Source organism: Trachurus japonicus, chromosome 13, assembly GCF_045865225.1.
Source record: "Trachurus japonicus isolate A0001 chromosome 13, Traja_1.0".
In the NCBI taxonomy this organism is placed as follows: domain Eukaryota; kingdom Metazoa; phylum Chordata; class Actinopteri; order Carangiformes; family Carangidae; genus Trachurus; species Trachurus japonicus.
Genome location: NC_140919.1, coordinates 43,992,863 through 44,014,011, shown reverse-complemented (window position 1 = coordinate 44,014,011; position 21,149 = coordinate 43,992,863). Strand labels below are relative to the sequence as shown.

At 40.3% G+C, this 21,149-nt stretch overlaps 1 protein-coding gene across 1 annotated transcript; it reads right to left on the bottom strand.

Annotated features, from left to right (window-relative positions):
• Positions 1 to 8,861: 8,861 nt before the first annotated feature.
• On the bottom strand, positions 8,862 to 11,941 carry LOC146976703 (uncharacterized). The gene is made up of 5 exons (XM_085796730.1): positions 11,842 to 11,941; positions 10,925 to 11,658; positions 9,710 to 9,865; positions 9,495 to 9,587; positions 8,862 to 9,173 (listed from the first exon to the last, which is right to left on the bottom strand). Exons 1-5 carry the CDS (start codon positions 11,939 to 11,941, stop codon positions 8,862 to 8,864), a joined length of 1,395 nt encoding a protein of 464 aa, XP_085652856.1.
• Positions 11,942 to 21,149: the final 9,208 nt, after the last annotated feature.

Here is a 21,149-nt window from a genome sequence, read left to right as displayed (position 1 = left end):
CTTTTACTGGCGAGCCTGTCCTTTTAACGGACAGGATGCGAGAAAATGGCCCTGGTTGCCACAGTAGATGCATCTGCCCTCCCGTAGTCTGCGCTGACGCTCCTCTGGGGTCAGATGGGCTCTTCCCACCTGCATGGGTTCCTCAGGGCCGCTTGGGAGCGCTGCTCTTTCAGCAGGTGGCAGGGCAGGTCGGTCTGGATAAAGGCCAGGAGCTGAAGACCACCAGCTGGTGGGGGAGGTCCTTTGCCGTCTTCGTTCCCACAAACGGTTGTCAACCTTGATGGCAAGGGCAACCAGGTCATCTAGTTCAGAAGGCAAGTCAAAAGGAGCCAAATGGTCTTTGATATCATCCGACAAACTGTTCAAAAAAGCATCTGTAAGAGATTGGTTATTCCATTCACTCTCAGCTGCTAATGTCCTGAACCGTATAGCATGGTCAAAAACCCGGCTCTTGCCTTGCTTCAGAGCCATCAAGGACCGGGCTGCCTCTCGTCCTGAGGTGAGGACACCAAAAACCCGGGTCAGTCCCCCAGAAAAAGCCTCCACTGAACGACACACCAGGGACCGGCGTTCCCATTCAGCGGTGGCCCACTCACGTGCCCTCCCTGTCAGATTGGTCACCATGAAAGCCACCCTGGAACGCTCAGACGGGAAGGAGTGCGGCTGCAGTTCAAAAGTGAGTGAGCATAAGGTCAAAAAGGAGCGGCAGGTACCTGGGGAGCCATCTAACTTCTCGATGGGGGGAGACCGAGGTTCACAGCGGGCAGATGGGTTAGGCTGAGGCAGTTCTGGGGGAGGAGGTTCTGCAGGTTCCGCTGCAGCAGGGGTCCGGGTGCTGGCAAATGCCTGCTGGGTCTGGGCAGCAAAGGCCCGGAGCTCCTCTGTCATGGAGGCCTGGAAAGATTCCTGCTGTTCCCGCAGGCCCTGAACTCCTGCAAGCAGCTTTGTTAGAGCATGTTCATGATCCTGCAGTCGTCTGCCTTGTGCAGCAATGGCAGTACGTATAGGGTCCTCTGCTGAGTCTGTCATGGCCAGATTGTACTGACAAGGCCAATGACTAACCAGAGACTCAGTCGCAGAGTGATCACACGCACAACACAGTCCAACTTTCAAAAACCTTTACTTGGAGGGCAGGCAGGGTCATTCACGGGAAGGCAGTCCAATAAACAGGCAAACAAATCCAAAAAGGGCAAGGCAGATCTCCAAGAACCAAAATGACGAAAAACAGGTCTTAATAAAGGGTTTCACAAAAGAACGCGAGAGAGCACAGCACACAAAGGTAACAATGACAATCTGGCAAAGGGAGGGGGCGTGACCATGGGCTTAAATACAGGTGTGGTGATTATTGGCGGGAAACAGAACAAAGGAGCTTGACAGGAAGTGATGAACCAAAATGGGAATGAACTCAAACTACAAAATAAAACAGGAAGTCCAAAACATACAGACAGAAACCTGACAAGAATATCACCATATTCAGTCAGAGAGCCAGATCATGTCAGATCGCGCACAACTATCATAAATGCTGATCAAGATGTGTAAACTGATAATCAAAGCCCCCCCTCTCAGAGTACAGAGTAAAAGAAATACACTTTGTTTTCTCTTCCCCCCTCCGCTCGAGCACGGCTGAACCTGGCCGTCTTGAGCTCACTTCACGGGCGCGAGGCTGCTGCAGCCGCCTCTGCTGCTGACAGCAGACTGAGAGAGAGAGAGAAAAAAAAGTAAATTTGGCTTTGGTTAGGTTCAGGCAATGAAGAAAGGAGTTGGTTAAGTTTAGTAAAAACAGCAGGTAGAGGCTAGACAGGCTGGAAGCATAATGAGCGTTATATGTTATTAATATGAAGTGCTTGTTTTGCAGTTAATTATGCACATGATCCGTTTGATCCCAGAAAGGAAAAAAGGATCAATGCGCAGCCTCCGTTTCCTTTCTGATTGCGTCCGTCTGTCTGTTCGGAGTGGGAGAGAGAGACAGAGAACCCAATCCACCTGTCTGTATACCTGTCTGTAATGTAAGTTTGATTTGATATGAATGTCAAGGTTTAATTACGGACACTAATGAGCGCGCAGCAGTGCGTAAAAGTCGTGCGTAATGACAGCTCCTCGTTGGTGAAACACAATAAACTGCACCTCTTCTTCCACGTGTGTCTTATTGACAGGTGGAGCCTATATGAGTAATGATATAAATGCATAGTGAATGGTAAGAATGGAGACTTTGACTAATAACTAGTCCAGTTCGATCTAATGAGGACCTCCCATTAGTTCGAACTCTCATTACTCCGATTGTCGGACCAATGGGAGTTCGAACCAATGGGAGGTCGAACTAATGGGAGGTCGGACTAATGGGAGGTCGGACCAGTGCCATGGACCCACCCAGACGACGACGACACAGAACCAGAGCTAGCTAACGAAGAAGAGCCAGAATCCTGTACCGAGCCAGGAAAAGAGTTTTCCAGCCCCACTAACGATGACACAGTGGTTCAGCAGGTGACGCGTAATATTAAGGAGATGTTTGACACTACACTCGCTAATATCCTGAAACCAGTCACAGAGATGTCAGAAAAGCTAGACAAAATAGTAGACAGACTGGGGACGGTGGAACAACAAGTCTCCAACTTGGAGGATAATGCAGCGACTCATACACCACGGCTTGAATCGGTGGAGTCAGCGCTGAAAAAAGCAATGGAAAAACTGGAGAACTATGAGAACCAGAGTCGACGACAAAACGTCAGAATTACTGGACTGAAAGAAGGCGCTGAAGGCAAGAATCCTCCCGTGTTTTTTGAGAAATGGATTCCAGAGGTCTTGAACATGGACATGCAAGGGGAGCGGCTGAAAATAGAACGAGCTCACCGCGTGGGACCTCCGGTGGGATCCACCGGCAGACACGGCCCCCGCGCGGTCCTGGTGAGGCTTCACAACTACACGGATAAACAGAGGATCTTACGTGCAGCGAGAAACAAGGGCAGAGTTTCCACGGATGGTCAAGTTGTGTCTTTCTACCAGGACTTTTCTGCGGAGATTGTAAAGCGGAGGCAAGAATCTGCAGGCGTGCGCAGAAGGCTCCGGGAAGCGGGGATCAAATACGCCTTTGTGTATCCAGCTGTAATTAAAGTTCTCCCTCCAAATGGAAAACCGATCTCCCTTTCCACGATGAAGGAAATCATCGACTACGTCAAGACACTCCCGACCTAATGACTATCAATCCACCTGTAATCATCTGCCTCAAAAAAAAAAAAAAGACTTATTATACAAATGGACAGAGAACAACTCGCACAATGGACAGTGAGTACCATACAATCAAGATAACTTCTGCTCATCTTAATTTAAACACACTCACACGTGGATATTTCTCAGTTTACTTGAGTTGCTGTGTGTCACTAGTATTTACACAGTCGTTGACATGCTGGCATTATAATTAAGACATAATCCAGATGGAGAGACCCGACAGACTCTTTTTTTTTCTTTCCTTTTTTGTTTCTCTCTAACTTTGATTCATTTGCCCCCTCAGCTGTACTGATATAGCTAGAGTATGACAAGGTTTTTGTTTTTCGTTTTTCTTGGCTTTGTTTTAGCCATGGTAGAAAGGTATTATCCAAGCTTTAGTTTGTTTTTGCTTGGATTGTTCTGGCTTTTTTTTGTTTTGTGTCCAGGCAGGATTTCGGTTTAAAAGCATATCCAAATTATGTTATAAAGCAAAGGAGACTATGCAGCATGATATAATGTTACACTGTTTTGAATATTAAATTTTGTACCTGGAATATCAAGGGCTCCAATAATGTTGTCAAAAGGAAAGCTATTCTTTTTTTTTTTTCCTTTTCTTTTTTTTAAGTATATTTTTTGGCCTTTTATTGGATAGCACATAGTGAGATAGACAGGAAAGGGGGAGGCAGAGAGAGGGGGAATGACATGCAGGAAAGGTCTGCCCGACACGGGATTCGAACCGGGGATGCCTGCTTTGAGGACTGTAGCCTCTACATGGGGCGGCCGCTTTAACCACTGCGCCACGTACCGCCCCAAAAAAAGGAAAGCTATTCTAAACTATCTTAAAAAGGAAAAAGTCCAGGTTGCATTCCTCCAAGAAACCCATTTGAATGAGGAGGAGCACAAAAAATATCTTAGGGAGTGGGTCGGACAGGTATATTTTACTGTCTTATTCTACAAACAAAAGGGGTGCAATTATATTAGTTCATAGATTGTTGCCATTTACAGCTAAAGATAGTTACAAAGATACAGATGGAAGGATAGTTCTAGTAAAAGGAGAACTATATGGAGAATCAGTATTGTTAGGAAATGTTTATGCTTTTATGCTTGACTTTTTTGCCTTCTTACTCAGTAAAATAGCTGAAATGGACTGTACAAATATGATAATTGGAGGTGGGTAACACTTTATTTGAAGGGGTCCTTGTTCCTGTGTAGTTACCTAATTAATTACAGTGTAATTACCTATGTAACTGCATGTAATAGCATGTACTTACATTGTAATTACATAGTGTATTTTGGTGTACTTACAGGTCCTTGTTACACTTGTAATAAGAAATGCTTGTTACAATACCTGGTCAAAGTGGCCTCTCTCTTTGGGGAAGGGGTACATCTGCAAGAAAAATGGGTGAAACCACAACCCATGTTGCCTGGGCAACCTTTTCCATCAATCTTCCTCCTGCCTCTTGAGTCTTGGAACATTTATGCTGTTTCACAACTTCTATGTAACAGTTGTGTTAATACACCGTTGTTACTCTTTGATACAGTGTAATAAGAACATTAAAGTGTACCTGCTGGGATACCTCAGTTCTTAACCATTAACTGCAATAACCAGTGTCTTCGATAGTGTACCACGTGTGCTGTTACACAACTTAGTATATGTAACAGTTGTGTTAGTACACCGTTGTTACTCTTTGATACAGTGGAATGAGCACATTAAAATAAAGTGTACCTGGGTCGGGATACCTCAACTCTTACAAATTAACTGCAATAACCAGTGTTTTTGTACTGTCTTTGAGGGTTAAAAAAGTGTGTGCTTTTGTTCAAAGAAACCACGTCCGAGTGAGTGGTCTTCTCTTTGGTTCAGAGAAACCGCGTCGAAGTGAGCGCTCGGCTCGTCAAGTCTAGCTATGTTGTGTTTTTTCTGTTGCATGCTCACTTCTCATGCTCGGGTGTAAAAGTGAGCACAGACGGCTAAACAGACTGCTAAATAATATTGTTGGATGCTTTTGCCTTGGGGAATGTCTATCTGTGAGTAGAATATGTCAATAGTGTTACATGATTGTGTATTTTTGTAATTAAGACATGATTAGTTATGTTTTCGGTAAATATACCTTGCTAGCTTTCAGTCTATGCTAACTCTTTTCATTTTGTTAATCTGGATGCTAATTGAAGTGTACCTATTCATGCAATGCTACTGTAAGTACTGTAAGTAAATTGTGTTTCTGTGATCATTTCAGTTTTATGGAGGAGAAATAGAGGACTCCATTAAAGGACAGGAAAAGATCAAGCCTTGTGGTTTTTTGGGGATAATAAAAATAAAGGACGATAAAGGAACACTGAAATGCATTTTTTTGAGTGTGTGGTTTTATGCATACAGATTGCTGATGATGTTTTCAGTTCCATATGAATTGAGTTATCCAGCATTGTCTCATTTTCTGAAAAAATGCTATTCTAGTTATTGGTTTATGTAAAAATACTTGAGTACCAAGTTTCTGCATGATGTTACATGTAAGTATGTAGCGGGTACACTTTATTTTAAAGGAGTCATCACCTGGTTTTTTATGTATCCAATCCCCCTTTAATTGCTTTGAATCAGTTCTTAAAACTTATTGGAAACATTTTTTAAAAAAAAATTCAAACATAGAGCTTGTTCTGACACTTTTTCATATGGCAACTTTCTCTCGTGAGAGTAGGCGCGAGGTTTTGACTAGTCCGGATGTTCATTGTATTAATATGTAATGAGGCGCGCATTGATTGGACGCAGGGAGGACAGAGCGGGAATGGTGGCTGGCCCTGTGGGCTACATGCAGGCTGTATTGGAAACCGCATACCTATGCTGCTCTGTCATGTACCGTAACCATGTTATAACTTAATAAAATAAAACAAAATTGTATCGGTTCATTGTAAAACATGTATTTATTGATGCAAATGTGGTGATTTCTGTACGTAGGCTACAGAGCCCCGGTGCAAAGCTGCTGCTGCTCTGTGTGAAGCTTCACTTTTCATTCAAACAAACTAATGCTACTGCCACAATTGTTAGATTTCATCAGTGAGACAAACATTTATCTCCTAAAAAGAATTTAACCAGTCGGCGGTAAACCTCTACAAACCTGCGGGTAAGTTAATTAACGACCGTTTCCTCCGCGGGCATGACAACGTAGTTTGACCGGTTAACAAGCAGCTGCAGGCGGGTTGCTGACGAGTCACTCTCCGCTCCTCTGCCTCGCTGGAGCTGCACTTCTCCCACCGCGAAGCAAACTTCTAAGCCGTCATTTGGATAAACTAACCGCACATTGGGGATCTAAACCCTTACTTTCTCGCATGAATAAATATTAAAACTTAATAAATTAACGACCCTTTCCTCCGGCGGCACGACGACGTTGTTATCGGCCGGCTAAACGAGCACTGCAGGCGGGTTGAGGAGTCACTCCTCCTCCGTTCCTCTGGTGCTCACTGCAGCTGGCTGCACCTCACTTCTCCCAACGCGGAGCTAACTTCTAAACAGCCGTCATTCGGATAAATAACCGCACATTGGGGATCTAAACCCTTACTTTCTCGCATGAAAAAATATTAAAACTTAATAAATTAGCGATAGTTTCTTTCGGCGGCATGACGATGTCGTTCAGCCAGGTAAACGAGCGCTGCAGGCGGGTTGAGGAGTCACTCCTCCTCCGCTCCTCTGGTGCTGGCTGCAGCTGGCTGCACCTCACTTCTCCCAACGCGGAGAAAACTTCTAAACAGCCGTCATCCGGATAAACTAACCGCACATTGGGGATCTAAACCCTTACTTTCTCGCATGAAAAATTATTAAAACTTAATAAAGTGACGAAATAACAGCGCTACAGTGGGAAATAAAACAACCCGTAATGGCGGCGCGGCAGAAGTCGGGGTGGTGGAAGAGAGGTGTGTTTATGAAAGCAGGCGCCACGGTGACGTCACCGTACACTGAAAAAAAAAGTCTTTTGGATTTACATAAAAAAAACATGTACATCGGTTGCACATATTAAAGTTATGTTTACCAAAGTTGATATATTCATGTTCTGTACATTAAATTATTATTTGTTAAACCAACATGACTTTCTTACATAAATCAAAAATATTTATTTTATGTTCTATATATTAGATTGTCTTATGCTAAACTGACTTATTTTTATTATGTTAAACTGACTTATTTTTATTATGTTAAATGAATGTGTTTCTTTAATGTGTATTATATATAATTATAATCAGTTGGATCAACATAATTTTTTTGCGTGAAGCTAACCTAATCTTAACAGGTAAATCGGACACTATTAAGTTTGGTATACTTTAAATATTTAAATTACTTTTATAAGCTAATTTGTAAATTAAGAATTTCATTTCTACACCCTTAACCCACTTAATCTAGTGCAATCTTTTACCTACATTTACTAAAGCACATGTGGACAACCAACATATTAATTCCAGACAGTGCATAATAAACATGCATAACTACTAAAAATACAACCTGCTGGGTAATCTAATATGTACATCACATATAGACAACTCAGTGGAAAAATAAAGTTAACACTAATTTAATTGAAAATTACCGTTTATATTTATTGGAACATGGTTTAAAGCAATAGAAGTAATACTGCAGAAAACATCATGCAATACACACCTGTCCTTTCACAGCACATGTAAATGTTCCATAATGTGAAACATTGAAACAATTGCAGTGGCTCATTTCCAACTACCAGTGCTCACAGTAAACAAAAACCACCCTAAACTCTTTAAATAGTTCTTGCACAAAATAAAAGGTTCAACAACTGGAGGAGGTAGGTGAAATGTCTCACAAGAAATCAAACAAATATACTTTTTTCAACAAAGACAGTGGATAAGAAGGAGACTTGTGCACACCGTTTCGCAGAACCTGTTCATGTTCATACAACACACTGACATGGAGAGAATTTTTGCTTGAATACACACCTGTCCTTTAACTCTATGTTACACAGCGTACAGCCTGACCCTGACTACAAGACATGTAAATGTTCCATAATGTGAAACACTGAAACAATTGCAGTGGCTCATTTCCAACTACCAGTGCTCACAGTAAACAAAAACCACCCCAAATTCTTTAAATAGTTCTTGCACAAAATAAAAGGTTCAACAACTGGAGGAGGTAGGTGAAATGTCTCACAAGAAATCAAACAAATATACTTTTTTCAACAAAGACAGAACATTATTGGTGAGGAAAGAGGACTGTCCATGGAGTCAGAAATGTGTGTTTGTGTGGATAAGAAGGAGACTTGGGCACACCGTTTCGCAGAACCTGTTCATGTTCATACAACACACTGACATGGAGAGAATTTTTGCTTGAATACACACCTGTCCTTTAACTCTATGTTACACAGCGTACAGCCTGACCCTGACTACAAGACATGTAAATGTTCCATAATGTGAAACACTGAAACAATTGTAGGGGCTTGTTTCCAATTATCAGTGTCCACGGTAAACACAAATCACCCCAAACTCTAAAAATGGGGGGGAAATTCTGTTGTAGTTCAATTTAAAAAAAAAAAAAAAAGGGGGGGGGGAGCCTCCCACCTGCCCAAAAGAAAAGTCCAACAACTGGAAGAGGTAGGTGAAATATTGCATACAGTATGTCTTGCAAGCAATCAAGCTGGAGAGCCTGGATAGCCAGTTCACTGATAAAGTCTGTTCTTCAGGACTTGGGCTTTTTTGGACAGTGCATTGCCTTCAAGCTCCATGACCACCTTCTGCAGCACTTCAAAGGTGTACTTGAGTTCAGCAGGGTAGTTTAAGTTCAAAGAATAAATGAGGCCAAACAACATGGCAGCAGCTAAGGGAACATTGTCCAAATCCTGCATCACAATCTGGGACTCAAGTACAATGCCGATGTCCTCTGGTTTTTCACTGGCATCTCTGAGCTTCAAGACATATATACCCATGGTGGTTTCCTCAATGGATTCCTGGAGGAAGGATTCATCAGCTGCCTGTACAATGCACAAAAAAATAAAACAAGTGGGATTATACTACATGCCACGTGCATATAGGGAATACTGCATGTGTATTGTGTAATTTATTAAGATATCAAATCAAACTTAATTCATATGGCACTTTTCATACACAAAAGTAACACAAAGTGCCTCACATTGGCTCAAAACCACACACAAACACACTTTGATATTAAGATCACTACCATATTATCTTACAACTTAGCTGACTGTGAAGTAATTACAATGAGTAGATGTTTTAAAGCTTATACAAAATATGAAAGATAACACCTCAACATAGTAAACCTAAGTAATACTTACCACATACTCTCTTAACAGATTATCTGGGTCCTCGTTCAGGTACACACAGAGTGCCTTTATGACACATTCTCTTCCTAGATCTACATCATCATCCTAAGGCAGAAAAGCAGAAGCACAAGTTGTTTTGTTTGGTTCATGTCTGTGTAAATTGTCATTTGGATTTTTGTCTTGAAGACAATCAATTGTTACACCCCCACCCCAGAGAGTATACTTACTTCATCCATGGGTGCAACGATGTCCCCTAGGCGTCTGCCTATCTGTCCTCCTCTGTTTTTAAAAAGTTTGATCAGTTTCTCAGAGTGAACATCTAATTGAGAGAGAAATCTGGACTGCAGGGGCATTGTTGTGATCCGCTTAAATTCAGCATTAATCTGAAAAGGAGAATGATTACAGACAACATGCGATATGGCAGTAATTTGGAAAAGCATTAATTAAAAAAGAAAAAAAAAGCTCAAGTAAGTTTAAATTATAAATATTTGTACAGGAGCAGAATAATTCAAAAAGCTCCATGTTTTATTGCTTTATTTTCTAGTTGTCATGATCATACTTATCCCTCCTGTTGTCCTCCTGGGTCAAGGAAGGAAGGAAGGAAGGAAGGATGAAGGGAAAGAAGGAAGGAAGGGAAAAATGAAGGAAAGATAGAAGGAGGGAGGGAACATATTGGGTTAATTGGGTCAAACAAGAAGGAAGGAAGGGAGGGAACAGATTTGTTCAAGGAAGGAAGAAGAAGGAAGAAAGAAGGAAGGGAGGGGAAAAGGATTGCGGAAAGAAAGATGGAGGGAGGGAACAGATTTGTTCAAGGAAGGAAGAAGAAGGGAAAGAAGGAAGGGAAAAGGGAAGGAAAGAAAGATGGAAGGAGGGAACAGATCAGGTCAATTGGATCAAAAGAGGAAGGAAGAAGAGGAAGTAAGGACGAAGGTAAGGAAAGAAACAGATTGGGTCAAATTGACCCAGAAGGACAACAGGAGGGTTAAAAAAAGAAAAGAAAAATCATTTATGTTCTCTAAATATTTTCCAGGTGAAACTTAGTGCTTTTTAGTGTGTAGGTACATCAATTCAAAATCCTTTGTCAACAGTATCAGTTGATTAACACATGGTGGGACAAGTTTTAAATAATGGACTTTGTCTCAAACAGGGCATTAAGTGAACATTGCCAAATAGACCTTGGATCATTGTTAACATTTTATCAAAACCACTACTCGTATTATTTCTTTCATTACTGAGTAATTGTTTAAAATATATATACAAAAAATGAAGAAACAAAACAAACAATAAACTCAGAAAACAATAACAAAATGATTTAGTTTGGGAGAGCGTCTGCTAAGCAGCCAGCAGGCAAGTGTAAAATACTTTGTCAAATAGTTTGTAATGTCTTTGAGTGTGTGCAAGAGAGACAGAGTGAGTCAGAGTGAGAATCATAAAACACATACCTCGCCTACTTCAAAAAGTGCTGGCCATCTCGCCTTGAAGTCTTTTATCATTGGTGTGTCGCAAACCACTTCCTGTCTTCTATAGGCAAACGTCTTTTCCATTTTCATCCTTACAGCCTCCCTGTTGTTCCTCTTCTTAACATCTGAAACAAGCTCCATTCTCACACTCTCAAGACTCTGCTCAGATTCTCCAGTAGGATAGGGCGGACAGTAGTTCACTTCCGACCTTCTTGGTTTTTTAATGCCAAAGGCAGGGCTTGATTTGCCCTCTGGTTTGTGCTTGAGCGAGTTTACTGTCACCTCAGGACACCCAAGCTTTCTCAGGTGAGTGCGATAGATCGCAAGTTTGTTCTTCAAGCTGCATTTCCATCCAGCATATCCGGAGAATGAGCCTTTCTCAGTCAGGCAGGGATGCTTTGCGATTAGAGCCTCTCCAACAGTGTTAAAGTCTTTGTCAGGAACATAAAGTTTGTACCCAACAATTTCTTGCACTAGGCCCTCGAGAATGTTTGACTTCAGTTTAGGATCTGGAATTAGCAATGTACCATTTTCCCTGTAAGCTGCATTGCCCTGCTGAAGTTTCAACTCTGCATCATAACTAAACTGGGGAACATGAAAGATGCTCGGCCAAGATGACCGAGAGCTGGGTGACTCCGACTCTGGTGAAGAGAGTATGTCAGTGTCAACACATCCACTGGACAGGGATGAGGATTCATCAAAGGAGTGATGGGCAGCTGAGGTGGGGGGTATATTAGCACACTGAGGAGTGGAGGTACTTGTCATGGTAATCACTCTAATTGTCCCTCTATCCTGTACTTCATCCATTGAAGTGAGGTTCATGAACTCATTTCCAAATAGTGTATCCATAAACTGAAGTCTAAAGTTAGAGTCAAGTCCACATTGTCTTTGTACCTCACCAACTAGTTCATTAACAGTTCCTGGGAGTCCATTTGGGAAAGTCATCCTTTGGCTGCTGTTGTCACCCAAGATGACTTTGAGAAGTGCCGGGGCATTCATGCTTCTACGTTTCAGTCTGTAAAAAGAAATAAAGTAACAAAGAGGAAAAAAAGGTTAATGCTTATTGTTTTATGTTAATCACATTATTTTTCCTCTGTCAACACAATAATTGATGCAACATAGGTTTCTCATTTTCAATTTACTCATATAGTATGACCAGTGTTTCCCCTAGTGTTTTCCCCTCACTTTCATTTTGTAATTTGCCCAACCACTAGCTGATCAAATCCATCTGTACTAGCTTCAAGTTCAACCTAAAAAAATACTCAGAGGTGGATACAAATGAGAAGCCTATGATGTGACCCAAAAGAATCAGTATGACATGCAATACAGTATGACCTATAATAGACAAAGAGATTTCAGAGAAACTCCCATTATTAGTACACAGCAAACAAAAAAATACAGTGTGAATGTGGAGGGAAAATAGATGTGATGATACACAGGCAGACAGAGTGACAGACTCCAAAGACAAATATCTAGTGACAAAAAACCCCATAGAATTCAGCATGCACATCACCAAATGTATGTGTTAAAAAAAATTACTTAGGACTGAAAATATTGTGATTGATTGTTCAGCCCGACTATTAATCACCACTTTGGTGGTCTACGAACCTTTAATGATGATCTGCCTTTTTAAGGTCACCATATGGCTTGATCCAACCATGTAAGAGGCCAGTGGATACGGGTCAGTGAGTTCACTGAGTGCCACAAGTTTTACTTCTCTGGATGGTGACATGCTTAGCTCAAAGGCTCTGTAGTGTTCAGTGTACCACCCACACAGCACTTTCACAATCAGGAACAACATCTCATTTATTACACAAATCTGACTAATTTCAGCAAACTCTGGTAATCCAGCTACTGATCCATAGGCAACTATCATGCCATTGCTGTAGGCTATGCCATTGCTTGATGCATTCTTAGCCAGATGCACTTCAGATGTGCTAGGGCATTTTAGCTTTATAGCCTCAGCTACTTCCTCCTTCAGTACATCAACTGGAACTGTGGAGACAGTAGATACATCTAGGCAAGATTTACCATATGATGGTGAGTTTATGTGAAAGGCAATCATCATTTGATGTTTTGAAGCCAAAGTCAGTGGTACATTCCTAAAGCAACTTGTGTGTCTTACAATGTTCTTGAAAAAACTATGTTTGGATTCAAATCGCATTGTCCAAACTGTGACTAGAGGGCCAAAACACCTTATCATCTGCGGGTAGTGTTCGAGATAGTGGTGTTTGGGTGCAAGTCTGACACCAGGGAACAGGTCTTGGTACCTCTGTCTGTGCTCAACAATTTTGCTTTCAAGGTATGAGATGGATTCATCTGTATGCACAGGAGCAACAACTAACTGCACAATATCTTTTAAATCCATCAACACAAGCCATGCTGGCTCATTTTCTGGGACAAGGGGACCTATCACAAATGGGAGCAACCTCAGTAAGCTCCAATTCTCGTGAGCGTTGCCACCAATAGTTTTCCGACCTAAGAAACTCTGTGGTACAATATGTGGCTTGTTTGTTTTGTCCGACCATTTGTATGGAAAAGTCAGTATAGCTTTATTCAGTTCATCTAATGTAAAAAACTTCTTTGATATCAGTAATGCCAAGCAGTGGGCCAGCTCAACAGGCACAATACCTTCAAATATATCATGAGCAACATCAGGTGGAAACCCGGAGACAACATGAAAATGAGAAAGAGTTTTGGTAAAAATGCACTCTTTCTTAACTCCAAAGCAATGTGTATTTTTTTCAGAAGATGATTTTACATGATCTGCGTGGCCCTCTCTAGTTCTAAGGCTGAACGCACCAGAAGCAACACAGTGATTCCTGAACTCAGAACTCTTTGCTGTGCAAAAGCGACAGACGTAATCACCAGAAAAACTTTCTATGAACCCTGCAATACCATGCGCTCCTAAGTTGTCAGCCACAATACTCAGCACTGTACCTTTTAGAGACTTACCTAATAAAGGCACATACACACCATGGTCCTCAAGAATTTTAAGATCTTGAAGAAGGGGTTCCAAAACTGTCTTATAATCATATGTTTTTACATCACAACTTTTGCAAAGCACTGCAAGATAAATAGATGATAAAGATGAGTGGGAGCCTGGTGGCAGGTTACCTAGTATCCAGTAAACACCGCAAAGCTTGTGTTTTTTACGAGAGGTGCCTAAGGGATTGCAGGTCTCGAAATCATCCACATACAGACGCAGTGATAGCCTTAACTCATCTGCATTTAGGAAGCTGTTTTTCTTAAAATGCGAACCATCTTCAGGGGACCTGAATTCAACAGATGGGTCAAGTTCAATGTCCTGCTTTCCTCTATGATTTTCAATAATCTTATCAAGAATGGCCTTGTTATTTAAAATTTGCTGCAATGATTTCAACAGTGGAACATACTGAAAGGTGTGTTTCTTTTTATGGTCGAGTATGTAAGTAACTGGATCAACAACACAGAATTTTTCCTTATAAAATAGTTTACGATGATATGAAGTACTAAGAGGCCCGCCTTTTTCAATTGCTTTTGGAACAGGGTTAGATGAGCATACTGCTTTGGTGATTTCTGTAACTACAGAGTCATCAACTTGTACGTTGTGATGCTTAAGAATATCAGTCACAACACTTTTAGATAGTGTGACTGATGCTGTGTTTATCAAGTAGTAAAGTTCTTGTAAAAAATCGTCAACTGCTGTACCTGGCACGTGGACTAAATATTCCAGTTTTAGTAAGGCTGCTGCAAGCTGCTGCTCAATTGCACTTGGAAGTGCGCTGTGTTGCTCTCGTGAAGAATCAGTAACTTCCTCCAACAAACAGTCCTCGTCCTGGCTATCTGAAAACAAATCTTCTAATGGTGGAGATGCTACTGTAGTTGTTTTTACAATACCTGGTAAGAAATCAGCTAATGTGTGAGGTGTGTGTCGGCGACTTTTATGAGACTTAAAAGTTCCATAAATACTGGTTTGAAAACTACAGCCGACAAACATGCAACTAACATTTTCATTTCTCTTCAGATGTGTGTTTATATGGACAAAAAACTCCCTTTCATTAGCTAAATTTTTGCATGCACATAAGTGACAGCTGAAAATGGACAACTCTTTCAATGTCTGATTATCTTGTGTGGAATGCACTCTACTTTGATGTACGATTAAAGCATTCCATGTCTTAAATGTACAGGGACATCTAGAATACGTACATGGATAACTTGTGGTGCGTCCAAAATGTGGGTGTTTGAGTTTATAATGATCAAGTAATTCAGACCTACTTTGCACAGCAACTGAACAGCCTTTACACTGCCACATTCACTAGAGAAAGAAAGACATGGAAGTTCAGCTCATACGCTCACACACACACACACACACAGTCTAATTCAGAAATCAGGAAATCTTATCATAAAAGTTATAGTAATATAGTTTAGTAATTGTCAAAAAACGAACATTAGAAAAGGGCCGAACTTGCAGTAATTATCTTTACTCATAATATGTTTAACATTTAAAAAAAAATATCATCATCATGCAGAGAAATCCATTCAGTCTTGTTTAAAGGTACATTATGTAAGAATTACTCCCATCTAGTGGTGCGGTTGTAGATCGCAAGCAACTCAGTCGTATTTTTCATGCTGCATTCACGTGAAATCGGGCTTAAGGCAGACGGACAACAGCCGCTGCACGTAACGGCATAAACAAGCTTCTATTTAAACAAGTGGCCCGTCAGCACGAGGCAAAATAATACACGTGACAATATGTTGTCATGGCGATGTCGTATTGTTTACCTGACCCACGTTTTACCGGCTTTCTCTCGACTTCTGTGACTAAAATGACATCTGGTTTGTTACTGAAGGCCATTTTTATGTGTAGATATGAATGATATGAACGGCAAATTCGGAGCTTACCAGAACACTTCAGTTTGTTGATGGGGGGGATTATTGATGAATGAAAAACAGACTTTTGAACGAAATAATCGATTTTCGCGAATAGATAACAGAAGAACTTACACAATGTACCTTTAAACAGATCCAGTAGACCAACAAAAGCAACTGAATAGTAATACTCACCACTACTACAGAGCCTTTGACACAGCAACACCCACAGCAACTGAACCTTTACCCTTTACCCTGCCACATTCACTAGAGAAAGAAACACAAATGGAAGTTCAGCTCACATACATTGAACAGAAATACAGCAAATCTTTACCATCCTTTTAAACCCATAATCTTGCCATTTTACTAACTTTACACAGCCATTTTAGAAGGTGTTGTTTGTGGTGCCATTATATTATTTTTTTTCTTGTACTGAGAGACTGATTATTAGACACATCTCTCCAAAATAGTTTAAACAAAAAATGAACATTAGAATCTTAACAGCAGTAGGACTTGCAGTAATTATCTTTACTCACAATATTTTTAATATTTAAAAAAAGCAACTGAATAGTACAGGGTTTATACAGGAATCTTGAAGTTAATTTTAATACATTTTTAAGACTTTTTCAAGACCTTCTCAATATTTTTCAATTTACATCAGTGACACTTTTAATGTAACAGTTTTAGTTTGTGATAAAGACTATAGACCACTATGATACAACAGAATTCAAAATAGGCTGGGATAATAAATAAAAGGCAAAGTTTATAAAAAAAAATAAAAAAAAACATTGCTCCACTCTCAAAAAACAAAAACAACAATCTTCTTTTCTTTTTTATGTACTGGACTCAAACTCTTGGACAGCTAATTCAGAAAAAATACCTTCAAAATTTAAGACTTTATAAAGTCGTGAAAAGACTTTTTAATACTTTTTAAGGGTCTTAATTTTCCCAAAATTGATTTATCACCTTTTAATACTTTTCAAGACCCCGCGGATACCCTGTAGTAATACTCACCACAGAGCCTTTGACACAGCAACACCCAGAGACATGTATTATGGACCTTGGCTGGAGGATATCTACACAGTAAAAATAAAAAAAAATGTTGAAAAAAAATCAAGTATGTGGGTGTGTAGGCAACATCAACTCAAGGCATAAAAGAGCTACCGTTAGGGCTGGACGATTAATCGAATTTTGATCGTGATTACGATTTTGGCTTCTCACGATCATAAAAACACTGTAATCGAAGAAAACCGATTATTTTTTTTGTCTATTGGTGTTTTATTCTGAAAAACACACATGCGCGCTTCCGCCCCCGCGCCTGCACTGCACCAGAGACTGCACTCCTCTCTCAGTTAATGCTGTGGACGAGTCCACTCATGTGTTGACGGCGGCGTTTAAAAATCAGCGCCAGTGAAGAGAGAGCAGTGGCCACCGCTCAGGACGAATGAACGGGAGATAATAATTTAAAACACTCGCTCGTCTCCTCAAAGCGGCCGCACAACAACAACCCTCCTCCTCCTCCTCCTCCTCCTCCTCCTCTTCCCCCGGCCCGTAGGCTACATGTGCATATGTTTACAAAGCCGGCAAGGAAGCAGTCTGTAGAGCGGCGTATAACGTTATACGATGTTACGACGTGTATTTGTGTAGTTTAATCTGTCATAAACAAGAGATCACTTATGGGGCGCGTCAAAAAAAAAAAAAAAAAAAAAGTTATGGGGTGCGTTTGTGACGAGAGCTGGGACAGCGCAGCGGGGCGGAGGCTCTGATCTTCCCAGGTTGGATTTCATCCCAGAGACGCAATAAGCGACACACACGGAAGCAGAGAGCCTCCATTCTCCCTCTTAGTAAGTTAAACCATGACAATTACTCCAAATCTGTTTATTCAAGGTAAAAATGTAGAAAAGTTAAGCTAAACATCCTGTAGCCTATAGTTTCTGCTGCTGGATCATAAAACTTAAAAAAAAAGAAGTTTTAATAAAATTTTGAATAAATGTTTAAAATTATAAACTTAAAAACCTTAAACACACATTGGCACTGTTTATTTAAGGTAATAATGTAGCATGGTCAAGCTATAAATCCTGCATAGCCCCCCCCCCCCCCCCCCCCCCCCCCCGCATAATCGTGTAAATAATCGTGATTTCAATATTGACCAAAATAATCGTGATTATGATTTTTGCAATAATCATCCAGCCCTAGCTACCGTATAATGTTAGTTGACTTAAAGCCTAGCAAGAACGACAGCCTTCATTATTAACAACTTTACACTGCCACATTCACTAGAGAAAGAAAGACAAATGGAAGTTCAGCATACACACACACAAATCCAGAAATCAGGAAATCTTATCATAAAAGTTATAGTAATATAGTTTAGTAATTGTCAAAAAACTTACAATAAATGAACATTAGAAAAGGACAGGAGAACTTGCAGTAATTATCTTTACTCATAATATGTTGAACATTTAAAAATATATATATATATATATCATCATCATCATCATCATCATCATCATGCTGTTTAAACAGATCCAGTAGACCAACAAAAGCAACTGAATAGTAATACTCACCACTACTACAGAGCCTTTGACACAGCAACACCCACAGCAACTGAACCTTTACCCTTTACCCTGCCACATTCACTAGAGAAAGAGACACAAATGGAAGTTCAGCTCACATACATTGAACAGAAATACAGCAAATCTTTACCATCCTTTTAAACCCATAATCTTGCCATTTTACTAACTTTACACAGCCATTTTAGAAGGTGTTGTTTGTGGTGCCATTATATTATTTTTTCTTGTACTGAGAGACTGATTATTAGACACATCTCTCCAAAATAGTTTAAACAAAAAATGAACATTAGAATCTTAACAGCAGTAGGACTTGCAGTAATTATCTTTACTCACAATATTTTTAATATTTAAAAAATAATATCATAATCTTAACAGCAGTAGGACTTGCAGTAATTATCTTTACTCACTCATTTTTAATATTTTTTAAAAAAGCAACTGAATAGTAATACTCACCACAGAGCCTTTGACACAGCAACACCCAGAGACATGTATTATGGACCTTGGCTGGAGGATATCTACACAGTAAAAATAAAAAAAATGTTGAAAAAAAATCAAGTATGTGGGTGTGTAGGCAACATCAACTCAAAGCAGGACATAGACATAAAAGAGCTACCGTAGCAAGAACGACAGCCTTCATTATAAAAAAATAAAAAAATAAAATCACAGGCCATTTCTGCTCCGATGATTTAAGCCGATTTAAGTCAGCGGTCCTGAGATGTCTTCTTACATTCTACATCTCGGAGGCGACGGCTTTACTTCCCCATGGGAAAAGCGACCGAGAGTTTAGCATTGCACGACAGAATAAGCGTGTCGTGCCGAAAGCTCTCGCTCCCAAGGAATAGCCTATACTATTTTTAAAAAAAAAACAAGAAAACTTAAAACCGAGAAGTCACGGACTGTAGTCCAGTAATTTTAATGTGAACAAAGTTATTGTAAAAAAAAAAAGAAAAAAAGATACCGTCACTCTACCTCTCCTTTCTCATGCTGCCGTACTTTAGCTAATAGATTAACTTAGCATGCTGCAAACATGTACGAACATGTACGAACATGTACGACGACCCCCCCCCCCCCACACACACACACACACACACACACGGATAATTTGAACTGACCATAGTCACCTCCATAGTGGAAGCAGCTGAACATGAGAAACACCGCTAGACCTCAGCATGACAGAGTTAATATTAAGAGATAAATTACTTTCATGTCGCCGAGTCAGTTTCCTCCATTTTGTTAACGCTACCGCAGCCATGTTTAGCCAAAGCCAATGCCAGAGCTACCCACCCCCCACACGAATTAACCTCCAAGTGCCAGTTTGAAAATACAATAGACCTATATTCTTTGAATTTTCCCATACAAACTAGTTGCCATGCACACATTAACAGTTACCTTAAGTTACCAGAAATAAAAACTAATGAAAAAACATTTAAGGACGGCACCCATGACCGCTGCCATCAGCAGAGAATGGCCAAACAAAACGTTAGCAGTTAGCCCAAAGACTAACTCGGTTTTACTCGACGTTACGGGGCAAAAAAAAAGCTAAACGTTTTCAAACCTTGATTATAAACACTCAACTTCTATCTCTAGCTCATATTCGGTACGTTTTTTATTACCTTTATCGTGTCCAGAGCATGGTCCAGAGCAGCCCAAATCCAGGACAGCGAGGGAGAAAATGGCGGAGCCTGCTGTCTTCAACAACCGTCTTCTGTCTTGAAAAAAAAAAAGCCCGGAAAAGACCGCCCTCTAGAGGCGGGCTTTTCAACTTCCGGCTGATAAAACATAACTTTTTTCTTTCTTCTTAAAATGACAGAGACGTGTAGGTTTAACATTGCTCAGTATTGAAATAGTTTTTTAAGATTTAATCATGTTTTAGAGAGAAATAAAAAAAAATTATGTAGCATATACAAAATGCATACTTGTAAATTGAACAACCCCCCTTCTTCCATTTTTTCAGTGTAGGCGCAGAATCAAAATCTCGTAATGTTGAGGTGTGCAGCCTCATGAGCTACTCTGGCTTAAACAAAGAGCCCAAACCAAAAAACTCAGCCACTTTCAAACCCCAGGTTTTCAGGCAAGTTTCCACTGAGGTCCAACACCAGTATACATGTTATAACAAGGAAAAATGCGATTTCCGGGTGATGACTCCTTTAATGTGCTTATTCCACTGTATCAAAGAGTAACAACGGTGTACTAACACAACTGTTACATATACTAAGTTGTGTAACAGCACACGTGGTACACTATCGAAGACACTGGTTATTGCAGTTAATGGTTAAGAACTGAGGTATCCCAGCAGGTACACTTTAATGTTCTTATTACACTGTATCAAGGAGTAACAACGGTGTAGTAACACAACTGTTACATATACTAAATCGTGTAACAGCACACGTGGTACACTTTATTTTAATGTGCTTATTACACTGTATCAAAGAGTAACAACGGTGTACTAACACAACTGTTACATATACTAAGTTGTGTAACAGCACACGTGGTACACTATCAAAGACACTGATTATTGCAGTTAAGGACTGAGGTATCTCAGGTACACTTTAATGTTCTTATTACACTGTATCAAAGAGTAACAACGGTGTACTAACAGAACTGTTACATATACTAAGTTGTGTAACAGCACAACAGGTACACTTTATTTTAATGTGATTATTACACTGTATCAAAGAGTAACAACGATGTACTAACACAACTGTTACATATATTAAGTTGTGTAACAGCACACGTGGTACACTATCAAAGACACTGATTATTGCAGTTAATGTTTATGGACTGAG